Genomic DNA, 12,433 nt, shown 5'->3' with positions numbered 1-12,433 from the left:
GGTTTTTTCTAAATTACAGGACCACCTACAGTCAAGTGCAACCTGTAATATTACCGAGCACAATCTGCGTCCCTATCGGGCTATGCCAGACGCTCTCCCAGGTCAGCCGCTGCTCCTAGCACTTCGGTGCAAAGCGGTGAAGCTCGACACACACACTCTCGTGAGACAGAGGCGGTGAAGGTTGACATGAGGGGCTCAAGTGCCAAGGTGAGTTGTAGCTACACCATGCAGGCATGCGACAGACATAATAATCAAATCATCTCATCAGGATTAAAGGGCCCTTGGTTATGTTTTATTGTAGTCGCCACCATTCTATTATTTTGCAAATACGTGTCTGGCAACTTTTAGCTCCTGACATTGCGTCTGAATTTTGAGACGCTGATGAGGCTAGTGCTGATGACGAACGACCTCGATACTTCGATTCATCTTTGGTCAATGCTGGAATGAATGAAACAGCGTCAAAAGCGCGATATCACATCGTTCGTCGTCTCTCTGTGCATACTCATTGATCGGCTAAACCAATTAAGAGCAGCGAATGCCCCGAGACTTGAGCTTTTACTGTCTCCGTGTGTTGGCAAGTGTGCGTGTTCGAGCCTTTGACTATGCTCTAACATAAGATTAAACAAACTGTTTGGCGAGTAAAGACACTGTGGAATACATATTTGAACCAATTTCCTTTTCTTCTACTTGTCTGAATATTAGAATCAACCAAAAATTAAATATTTTTTGTACAAGCCCATCTTGACACAGGTGACGCAATTGTTAGCAAAAATGGGATTTTGGCGCAAGGCATTGCAGACTTTCGTTCATGGTGCAATATGGAGCAGAACTTCCATCACTGTTATGTTTGCAAGTGACAAGTGCTCTATTATTTCTTATGACCTCTCTGACGCCTCAAACACTTTATTTAACGCTGGCAGTTTGCACAAAAATAAAAAAAATATACAAAAACATTCGCTTGGCATTTTGATGTACTTTGTTGTTCCTGAATGTTTGCAAGAGTACCACATGCTTAAAAAGACAGAAAAATGGAAAAAAATTTAATAAAGGTTTTAGATGGGACACTATTTTTGTAAATTTTTGCCCAAGTTTTTTTTTAGCAATATTTACGTTGTAAGACACAATTTAGGTGAGGGTGGTTCTGCTCTAGGGACCTTTTCCCAGCTTTCATTGGTTGGCGAGACGATTGATGTGTGAAATATTTGTTCTAAAATTGTTTCTCCGTGCCGTAATGGTATTTTTATCGGCAATATAGTTATGTTTCCGAAACATATAATTTAAATAAAGTCGAGTGAAGAGCAACATCCGAAGGACAAGTGAATGCTACTCTAATGTCCTTGCAAATTAGACATTACATAATTCTTGGTGGCACATTTTATGAGAAAAAAAGTTGGGAAGCAATGGCTGACTTTCTATACTGTTCATTGTTTCCCAATGTTACCCTAGTACCTAGGAAATAAGCTTGCTTCCACTATCTCATCTTCACCTTCCCAAACCCCAAATTCACCATGCCCAAAACTCTTTCCCCACTGCCATGAACCTCCTCTGAAATTCCACTTTAGCTGCTTGCCACTCGTTCCACGAAGCCCAACCCACATCACCCTGCACACCATCATCTAGCCTCCTGGCTCCACAGAGAATGCGTCCATGGTGGAGGATCTCTGAATCGGCACGGACCTATAGGAATCTGCAGACATCTGTACAAAAGGCGCTGCTCTATATATGACCACCATTAACCTAGACACCACCACTATCCTCCGTTTATGAAAGAGGTTGAAATGAAAAACTTACCCTGAAGCGACGACTGAATCGGTTCCATCGGAATCGCTGTCCGCAGTCAGGTTCGCAAGGAGACTCGTAAGATCACGAAGGATGCACAGGACCACTCGAGATGACTAGGCGTGAATGCAGAGCAGGGAGAGTAATTAAGAACAAAGCAAACAGACCCTCCAAGATCATGAAACTAGGGAGATGGCCACGAAGATAATACCTACTACACACACCCAGAATTTTTTTCATTTTGAGATAACAATGACAAATGGATGAGGAAATAGAATGCTCGTGTGCCTAGCATTAAGTGGTAGATTGCACTGTCTAACAAACTTTAAAGGTATGTTCTGAAGGTATGTTAACACAATTTGTTTTCTTTTTTTTTCTGCAACATTACCAGTATAGTAAAAATCCAATCAGCCAAAGGGGTGAGGACTCGCAAAAGATAAAACCTGAGATAACTATGTCGCTGGGACGTATTAGTTGTCCCCATGATTTTGCTAAATTTGTTTTGTAAACAGCACTTGAATTTCGCCGATAACTTTGAAAGAACTGCGGGACCATCACATCTAGGGCTGGGCAATTGATTGATTAACCTTCCGATTAATCGATTAAGGCTTTAATAGCAATCAAACATTTTAACCAGTCAACCGGCTTTTTAATCAATATTCAAAAGAAGTCCCTTCACAGCCAGGTGCTATGAGCAAGGTTCAATTCTCGCGCTCGCGAAGCGTCACGTGTTCGAGGATATACATTACAGTTCTGCCGAGGCCAGACGAACAAGCCGGGCCCGCAATTGATCCCCGTGCGACCGCGAAACTTCACGCGTTGAGGATCTGTTACACATCCTCCCCAGGCAAGACAAACAAGCAGAAAAACAAGCTGGGAAGCTAACAACGCCATGGTTACTTGTTCCAGTACTCGGCACGTAAAAATGGACGAGTTCACGATTATGAAAGGCAATCTCGCTGGAAAGTTTGGGTTTAAAATAAACTGCAGCGATGAAGTTTTTGACTCGAAGGAAGTCCACTGCATCATCTGCAAAAAGCCGTTTTCGTACAGTGCAAGCGTAAGTTTGCTTCAGTATCGCCTACGAGCGAAGCACCCATGTACCTGCAGCAAGGACCGTCCGCCAAAACGCAGACAACAAAACAATCAACGCCTTCTCATCAAGGTTCCTTTCTTGAAAGAAGAAGAAAGCATCGCCCAAGCTCTGACTTCTTGTCTTCCTGTCGGAGAATGTGGACAAACTTCTTTGTCTTAGCTGGAGCAAAAATATGCGAGTCTTTGAATCGTTGAAGTATATGTATCCTCAATTCTAGATGTCCTTTGCGCCGTGTAACAGGGAGTAAAATAAGTCTTCATAGGCAAGACGAGTTGTCGCATTATTTTTGATATATTATTTATAAAAATTAACGCAACCGATTAATCGGATAATTAATCGATTAAAGGGCGGCGATTAATCGGATTAAAATTTTTAATCGATGCCCAGCGCTAATCACATCCACTCAATCAGTAAGGCCGCCACGTTTCTCTTTCCACAAAATGCTTAGAGTCTGGACTTTGGGGCATACTGCATCCACATCATTGCACCAGGTCTCCTGCGAGCAGGGGAGCAGACAGATGTTACAGTGACCTTGTAAGCACCAAACATACGGTCCAGGCTTGACAGATGAGTGTTCAACATTTACGAATCTGAAATGCACACTGCACAGAGCCCGATTGTTGCAGCTAGTAAGCACGGCAGTGCTTAAAGCCAGCATGTGACATCATTGCACCCTGCCCATGATCCCCTAATGGCAGCTGACATGACATCAATGCAAGCTAGGTACTGGCTGTTTAAGAGGGCTAGCCGGACAGAAACTCTTTTTTTATAAATAAACAAATGACGCTAGTGCAATGAAACTCTTCACAAAGGTGTCTTTGGGTGGGGCTTTTATGGTACTCAGATTTCATGAGTATAGATTCTGGAAAAATAATTTAAGCTGAAAAATTCCTGTTTTTACCATACATGCTTGGATCTGCTTTTGGGTGTTCAACTCAAAGAAACTTTAATGATTTTGCTTCATGTCGTACCATCTGCGAGGAGCATCAACCAGACAGTTTTGCTGTTTTCCTCCTTGCGCGTAAGCAAAAAATTGACTTTTTACAGCTTAAATTTTTCAGCCAATACCTACGCTAATAGAATTGGGGCACAGTAAATGCACCATCTAAAAACGCCTTAGTAAAAGGTTTAACTGCACTCAGTTCATATATTTTTTTTTTTGTGCCAGAATAGAGCTAAAAAAATTATATTCACACAGAAAAAAAAAAAAAAAGTTGTGCAGGATAGTGCGCAGAATTTAACACAGATTAAAGCTTGATGCCGTGCCATGCAGTTCACCACCGAGCCGAAATGACGAGAGCGGCTGATGTCGGTGGCAAACGTTTGTGGCCGACGTCTTGCGAGACACTTAGAAAGCCCCGACTTTTACTTGCGACTAGCGACGTGCAACCACCGACGTTCACACTGCAAGCAATCGGCGAGTGGCTTCTCAGAAGCTCTTGAGAGCCGCCATCAAATCCATCATTCCCGTTGCAGCTTGGGTTTGCGTTACACTGCTTTCCCATTTTCATTGTCACGTGTTTCGTTTGCACCCCGAGAGAGAGACTTGCGGTGATATTGGCCTGGCGAGCTTCCGTGGACCTGTCGAGCCAAAAGCCGAAGATTTGCCGCCGGGCCGAGTTCCTTTTCGGTTGCTCGTTCAAATAGGGGTGCTACTCATTATAAAGAAACGGGTACTCTGACCAGAGCCGCCGCAGAAGACTTCTTTGCTCTGTATCTATGGCCGCCACCAGCAAGCCACTCTTCGGAAGCTATCACGAACCACCATCGATTCCATCCTCCCCACCACGGTTCACTGTTTCCCCATTTTCGTTGTCTCACAACTACATGTGTGTCACCGTTGCCATATAAAAAAAAGTCTCGTTATGTTGGCCTGGGCCCTTTGGAACCGTACAAAGAAGCACAATTGCTACATCGCTCTGCATTTGCTCGATTGACCGCATAGCAGTATGTGCGTATTGAGACAGAAGTGGCACGGGTTTGCAGCCAGGCCAAATTCTTTCTCGGGGCTCGTTCAAATCTAGGTGCTGCTTTTATATAAAAAAAAAAAGGATATTCTTTAATAGCTCTGTATCTACGACCGCCATTGCGAACCGAGGCTTGGGATGGACATGCTGGTTGTAAGAAAACGCGAGGTGCACCTGACTGCTTTAGCCGCCGGGCAACTCAGCAACCGATCGAAAAGATAAAAAAAATTGTTGCGCGAGAGATGTGATTTGCCAGTGGGAACGTGCCTTAAATGTGCGTTTGCACTTTTAAGTCGCACCTGTCGCGCGACAACTTTTGTCGCAAAAGCGACCGTCACAAGCTGCGAAAGCAACCGGTTTGGAACAGTCGCTTCCAGACCTATTTTTGCGACAAGTTACAGAGTCAATCAGCGTGCCTCGGAAATGACATGTGGTGTCAGCACTATTAAAGAAGACCCATTTCTTTATAAAAGCACAACCGCGATTTGAACGAGCGCTCCCAAAAATACTGTTTGACAGCAAATCCGTGCCACTTTCGGCTCGACGGGAATGTGCGGGGAGTTCCCGAATAAAAACAAAAGCAGTGTTTTTCGGCTCGGGTAAATAAACTAAGCATCACAGAAAGCTCGGACTTCATGAGAATGTGACTCTAGCAGTTGGGATAGAGTGCAAAAATTTGAGAACATGAGTCACCTAAATCAAAAGATAACTGAGACAAATAAATTTTTTTCTATGAGTAGGCGTTTTAAGAGTCAACAAGCCCAGCATCGTCAAAACAAGCAAAAACGCTTTAAAAAACTTGCAAGCAAGAAAGAGAATATAATTGTTCTTGCCGAGAAGCTTTTTCTTTCACTGAAACAGATATGCTACATGCTCCCAGTGTGTAACTTCTTGTTTTAAAGATACTACGCTTAGGCAGACGTCGGCCCGTAGAGAACTTTCGTTTTGCTCCATTCTCTTTTGATCCAAGTAACGTCATGCTCTCGAACTTTCGCATCGACGGCGGCTCCCGAAGGCTTTCGAGAAGCGACTCGCCGGTAGCGGTGTCTGCGGCTGCTCCGATCAGAGTACCCATTTCCTGATAACAAGCAGCACCCCTATCCGAACGAGCGCCCGAAAGAGAACTCGGCCTGGCAGAATGCTTTCAGCTCGACACCCCTGGTGAAGCTCGGGCGAGTGCACGCCGGTGTAGCGACTACTTTCATCGTACGCTTCCGAAGGTCTCAGGCCAATATCGCGAGTCTTTCTTTAGTGGCGGAAACAACGCACGAGAAAACGAAAATGAGAAAGCAGTGAAACACGAACCCAAGTTGGGACGGGAATGACGGAATCGATGGCGGCTGCCGAGAGCTTCCGAGAAGCGACTCGACGATCGCCCGCAGTCTGATCGGTAGTGGTCGCTTGACGCTGCTGCGAGTGGCAAGTGTGAACGCTTGGGAACAGTACCTGTTTGTTGAATAATTCGAGAAGCCTCTCTACATCTCTGTACGAATGTTCATAATAACACAGACTCCACTTGTTGCTTTGTTTTCAAATGCGAACCGCTGCCTGGATGCACAACGGCTCAGAACGGCTGTATTAGCCACCCTAGCTGTATGGCTGTATCCAGCTGTATCCTTTATAGCGGGTGGTAGCTTGCGCCACCTAGCCAAAAACAACAAAAGCCAATAACGCTTGCGGTATGCGCCTTTTTTACCCAGACGGAGCGAGACCGCGTCGTGTTCATTGATCCCTCGTTCGTTTAGCATTCTTTTAGAGCACCAGCCGCACCGCGTGAAAGTGAAGTTGATTTCACGTTCAAAGACTTCTCTACTCAACAAACAGGTACTGTTCTCAAGATTGAATCGTTAGGTGCGAGACGATAGCTTTGAAATAAGGGAGTGTCTGCTTCCAGCATCACATTCTCACGGAGCTTGAGCTTGAATCCCTCTCACGGCCGTGACTTCATGTGAGACTGCTTCAACGTCGACTTTTCGCGCTTTTGCGCACGAGTAGCGTCATCTGAGGTCGTAAAAACAGCGCGCTCGCCTGACCGTTTTAAGCATTAAATGGACCATGTAAAATTAAAAGGAGACTCGCAAGTAAAGGAATAATGAATCAATGCAGCGATGCAAGCGAGTTGGTTCATGATTACAAACTGGTAGCAGCGCGCAAAATATACACAAAGGGTGGAATGGGCAAGACGAGCGTCGAACTTCAACTGAACGTTTAGTGAAAGGCTGTCAACAGTGCCGTTCGACGGCACTCCATCGCGCCTTCAGGTGCCGCTCACGCTTATGCTGACACGGTTCCATCAGCCGTTTGCCGACTATCCGTAAAGAGCGAGCAAGTCAAACGCCACAAAAATAAACAACATAAATTTAATAAAAAAAAATTAATCTCACGTTTTGCAGTGGCAACAGCAACCTCTACAAAACACACAAAAAAACTTTATTCATTTCCATTTTGGTGAGGAAGGAAGAGTAGCGGAGCTGTACTATGTGACACTGTCGCTCATAGATGGCGGTAGCTGTCCAGAATGTTGTGTCAAGATTTATTTGTCCACGGACACGAAATTGGGAGAAACTATAGCCCGTAACAGTTCCGCTGTAAAATATCATAAAACTTTTTCGTAGGGCACGCATATTGAACCTGAATATTTGTGAGACCATAGCTGGGTCATAGAGTTATTATAATGTGCGCTAGAGGTTCAAGTGGCGCTAGAGTGCTGACGCAAATTGAAGCAGACAGCAACCAGTCGAAAATTGACTTCCGGTAATGCATTTCTATGGGAAAAAGTGACTGCATTTTCTCTCTGCGCTCGATCATAAGAGCAAATATCCCGAATGATTCGTACGCACTAGATTGTTTGGAACATTTCTGTGTCAGGCCAACGAAAGGATTGGTCAGTTACGGCGTTTTTCTTTCGAATTCATCGCACTAAAAACGGTGCTAAAACGGCTTCGTACGTGTATTTATGTGCACTGTCGGACACTGTTAGCGCGAACGCGGCGTCGGCGATTTCCAGCGTGGGGGATATACATGCTAAACGAACGAAGGACGAAAATTAAGGGAGACAGCAAAAACTATGCATCAACACTGGATCAGTAACTCGCAGTGCATGTACGATCAAAATAAATTGAAGGCCACGTAATCTATTCCGATTTTAAATAGGTGAGTACCGCTTTATTCTTTCTGCCCTGAGCGAAGCTGCTTGTTATACGTTCAGAATATCACCCGCGCATCGATATGTTTGAGAACAAGTGCGCGATAAAAGCTGCCCGGCAGAGAAAACAATACGAAGAGACACCTTTCATAGCCCACGGACTTTATTCTCTACGTTTTGAAGGTTTTTATCCGCTCATGTATGACGGGATCATTTTCATTTGGCTACAGGGCAGGCATATCATCAATATATAAGCGTCACCGGAATGCTGGCGAGCCTTGAACACACTTCATATTCATTTCGATTGTAATTTTGCATTGAATCGTCGCTTGTTTTTACACACCTACTGCGGAACACACGTTTGGGACTGAAATGTAGCGATGTTAAACATAGCTCACTGATGAAGAAACATGCGCTAAGTAAAGTAATTACTCTTTGACAATGTTAATTAAGACACATATTATTCGGTACGACCGAAATGACCAAAGTGTTCCATGTTATTTTCCGGCGAAGAGATAAAATGCACGCGCGTTTTCCCATAGGAATGCACAGGAGCACCGCAAAAGTAGACTGGTTGCTGTCTGCTTCAATTTGCGTCACGGAAGTCGCATAGACACTAGCGCCAGTTGAACCTCTAGCGTACATTATAATAACTCTATGAGCTGGGTATCCTAACCATTATGCAGCAGGAACGAGTCGGGGATGTCATTTGTTGATTTTAAAATGTTTGTTATAAAGAAAGTTTTATGGAATAATTCACAAATTATTCACATAATTAGCAAATTTAGCACACAAAAATAGCATGGCAAAAGTAGGCAAGCAAGACATTCTTCACTAATGGACGTCATTTGCTCGGTAGGACTGCACCAAATGCGGGCATAAAGTGCCATCGGACGACAGTCTAGACACTGCATTAATGAGAAGAAAACACTCAGGTTAACAACCAACACCGTCATAGCGTCAACCCGTGCTCAAAAAAGTTGTCTCTTTCTTGTGTAGGTACAAAGATGTTTGACACAGTTATCACCGTCCTTTCCTATCTTGCAGCTTCCAGCGATTCCCCCGCAGTTTTGTCAGACCCTTTGCTCAAAGTTGTGATGCTGTCGAAATTCGGCTGACGCGTGTGACGCAGAGTAAAGGAAGATGCCCCCCAGTGGTACACTGCAGCGAAAGTGCATGTTCGCATGCTAGGATCATTCACAGGTCGGCCAGTCCGGCCTGTTATGTATACTTGGCCGCAGTTCGGCGGAATACGATAGCCCACCCCAACTGTGCACTCAACGTACTTAATGCTGGGATTTACCGCACATTTGTTGCCTCTCCCTCTTCTGTCAGCCATTCTGGGGTAATTGCGACACCTTACTAGACGCCGAAAAGAAAACTCTTACATCGTAGCGCCCCACTTAATGTTTTTATATTAGGGACTTTTCGTAGACCATGTTTCCCCCTTCAAGCCCTCCGCAATGGTAAAGCCACTACTGCGCCTATGCGCTGATGGCCTCAATTGACTGTAGAGTTCAGTGTATCGTAGCGGGTTGCGAAAAGTGTTGCGAGATGGCAAAAACAATCTATGGAAACTCCCTATTATCAGAGATCTTGTGTATATAAGAGATTACTTCTGGTCTCTTGATCATTCTCTACACGCACCCTTACTACAAAATTCAATTGGGAAACTCGCCCTTGAAACCCGGACCGCTCGCGTCCACTGAGGCCATACTAAATACAATAACAGCGCCTCCCTTTATCGACTAGTCAGAACATAGAAGTTCATTTATATTGCTAGTGCGAAATGGCACTGCGAGATGGCGCCACCGGAGGGGGGGGGGGAGGAGGCTGGATTGATGTTTTGTAGGGTCTTTGACTGATTCGATAGTTAAAAGAAGGCTGAGGGAAACGCAAAGTGGCTTAGCAGGGCAAGGGGAGGAACCATACTTTTGGTCCTTTTTGGTTTCTAGGCTCGGTGTCTAAAAAGTTCACCCATTAGCATCCATTCATCCCCCCAACAAGAATATCCATTGCTAGCCTTCTGCCTTCGATCACACTTTCGTGTCTTGTAAGACCCGAGCGTGTTCGCACAGGTGAAGCACGGCAGAAGGCAACCAGCGCTGCTGGGGGCCAAGCATACAAAAGGGACGTGCCTTGCCCCTCTCACCCATTCAGTGGCAAAAATAATTTTTAAATTCGGTTGGCGAAAATTGAGGTACTCTAAATGGCTCAAAGGCATTGGCTGCAAACATTTGCCACCCACTTTCAGCATCTTTCCCGATTTCAAATTTTTCTACTTGGTGCCTTGCCTGTGGCCTGAAATGAAGGCTGCAAACTTTGGCTTTGCTACACACTTAGCATTTTGTTATTTTTTTTCTTTTGTGGAAATATATACGTGGCAAAGATTGCTGTCGCATCAGCTACCATTGTGGTGGTCTTGCTGCTGAGTGTACAACCTTCTGCACTATTCATTTCGCACCACCAAATTCGTTGTCGTCGGCAAGAACAATTGTGGAGTGACCACCGACATGGTGTGATGACGTCACGTGGAAGCTCCTAAAAAAAATTACAGGGTTTTTCTCACTCCAAATTAAGCTATGCATTGGCGGGTGCTCAATCTCCTTCTTAATGTAATGCTAGCAGGCTAAACCAGGTGCCAAAGTTTCTGAACTAACCGTTATCTAATTCACAAGTTGTTTGTGGTCTTCTGAAATTTTCACTGAGAAAGTGGCAGAATACGTGGAGCTGTATGGCGCCAGTAACCGAGAAGGGCTCATCTCATTTTTCTCTCTGTATATTTTGAAAATCACTTATAACCTTTTAATAAGATAAAAGTTCTGAAGCTCTGGCATCTGGATCGAACCACTAGCGCTTTTTGGGCAGAGACTGAGCGCTCGGCAATGCATCATTTCTGTGGTGAAAAAGAAGAGAAAATTCTTTCGGGAGATAAGCTGTTGTTTTAATTTGATTACTAGCTGCAATGATCAGGTTTTACGTGGTTTACATTTGAGGTTTGTAAATGTTGAACACTCGTCAATGAAGCTTGGACCATAGATTTGATATATACAAATGCACTGTAACATCTTCTCTCTTGCTTGCATGAGACCTGGTGCAGTGATGCAGATGCAGCATCTTGCAAAGTATATATCGCTCCATTGGAAACTATATATGATTGCTTATTACTTTTAAGAGGAGATGCGGTTAAGAAAACATTAAGCTTTTGCAAAAAAATGGATGTTAGGTTTTAGGGTGTTTAATTGTCTTTGAATGTTCTTATTTAATTATGCAAATATTAAGGACCAGTTATAATTGCAAAATTAGTGAAATAAACATTTCGAAAAACTGAGAACTCGGTACTGCATAAATTTGAGCCATTTTTGTGTGCGGTTCTTCTAATGGTCGTTTTTGCCATCAAAGTGTCTCCGCTCCATCGCACATTTCTGTAGCTTCAATTTCTCACAAAATAATATTAAAAATTATTTTTCCCACTGTGGAAGGGTGTCGCTACGCATCTACGGTAACATTGAAAGACATTTTTCTCTATGTAATTTTGGAGCATCTTCTCAAAAGCGTGCTAAATTTTTTATTTTTTTTTTAACATTGTCCTATACAACCAAATTTGATATGCTTTACAGTAAATTAATTGCAACTATCTAGGTTTAATTAGAATATATATTTTTTATATTTATAAAAACATTAAGAAACATTTTTTAGCCCTTCGAATTGGGTGTTTTTGCGGTTTTCATATATTTTAAAAAAGGATAAATTTATCACTGTATTTTTCTTGTTCATCACATTCACTGGTTTAAAAGAAGAAAATTTGTTTATTGTACTAGGCTCTTTTAAGTGTGTTGTCACAGGTCCCACATGTGTGCAAGAACATGCTTTTATCTGCACGTTTAGAGCTTCCAAAACATAAGGAAAAAGTTACATCAAAACTAACACAAGAGTCATATAAAGGAGATCAAGCATTATAAGTTGTGGAATTTTAATTCAATTATTTGAAATAATAAAAAGATAGTTTTCTCTGGTGCAACACTTAACTTATTTGAGAAAAGAGGAACATGGCAGTTTTCCTAAAAGTTTAGTGTTGCACCAGGTCTCATGCAACACTAAACTTATCCGAGGGTTCTGTGGTTCAACTAATTTACAAAACTAATTTAGCATTAATATAGGGACACCTAATGGGTCCCTGCCACACAGTTACCTCTGATATTGTATCATGCAAGTCCCAACTCCTTCAACCATTAGTATTTTTACCGTACAAGCAATGCAAAAATGAACAGGTTATTTGAGATGCCTTTGAACTCTAAAGGCTTAACCGCCTGTAAGCGATTTAGCGAGCAACGAAACGGGCGACAGCGAAGAGAGTCAGCGGCGAGCGACGGAGATTTCTGTCTGCCGTTCGTCACGTGTCTCAATTTTTGGATTTCTGGAAAATGTCGCTCATCGCCTTGGTCA

At 43.4% G+C, this 12,433-nt stretch overlaps 1 protein-coding gene across 5 annotated transcripts in view; it reads right to left on the bottom strand.

Moving 5' to 3' along the window:
• The window catches only part of LOC115314388 (zinc finger protein OZF), an 81,996-nt gene extending 75,600 nt beyond the window's left edge, over positions 1 to 6,396 (bottom strand). For 3 of the 5 annotated variants that reach the window (XM_042294671.1, XM_042294672.1, XM_040208171.1), the window contains exons 1-2: positions 6,289 to 6,378; positions 1,792 to 1,895 (exon numbers count right to left, since the gene is read on the bottom strand). In XM_042294671.1, coding sequence (XP_042150605.1) covers positions 1,792 to 1,819 — 28 coding nt within the window. In that variant the 5' untranslated portion in view covers positions 1,820 to 1,895; positions 6,289 to 6,378. Of the gene's footprint in view, positions 1 to 1,791; positions 1,896 to 6,147 lie in introns of all 5 variants that reach the window. The other 2 variants (XM_040208169.3, XM_040208170.3) reach the window with 2 other exon arrangements.
• Between the last annotated feature and the right edge of the window lie 6,037 nt (positions 6,397 to 12,433).

Source organism: Ixodes scapularis, unplaced genomic scaffold (assembly GCF_016920785.2).
Source record: "Ixodes scapularis isolate PalLabHiFi unplaced genomic scaffold, ASM1692078v2 PGA_scaffold6__148_contigs__length_123643588, whole genome shotgun sequence".
Lineage (NCBI taxonomy): Eukaryota > Metazoa > Arthropoda > Arachnida > Ixodida > Ixodidae > Ixodes > Ixodes scapularis.
The sequence above is the reverse complement of the archived record's forward strand: the minus strand, read 5'-3'. Positions and strand labels throughout refer to the sequence as shown.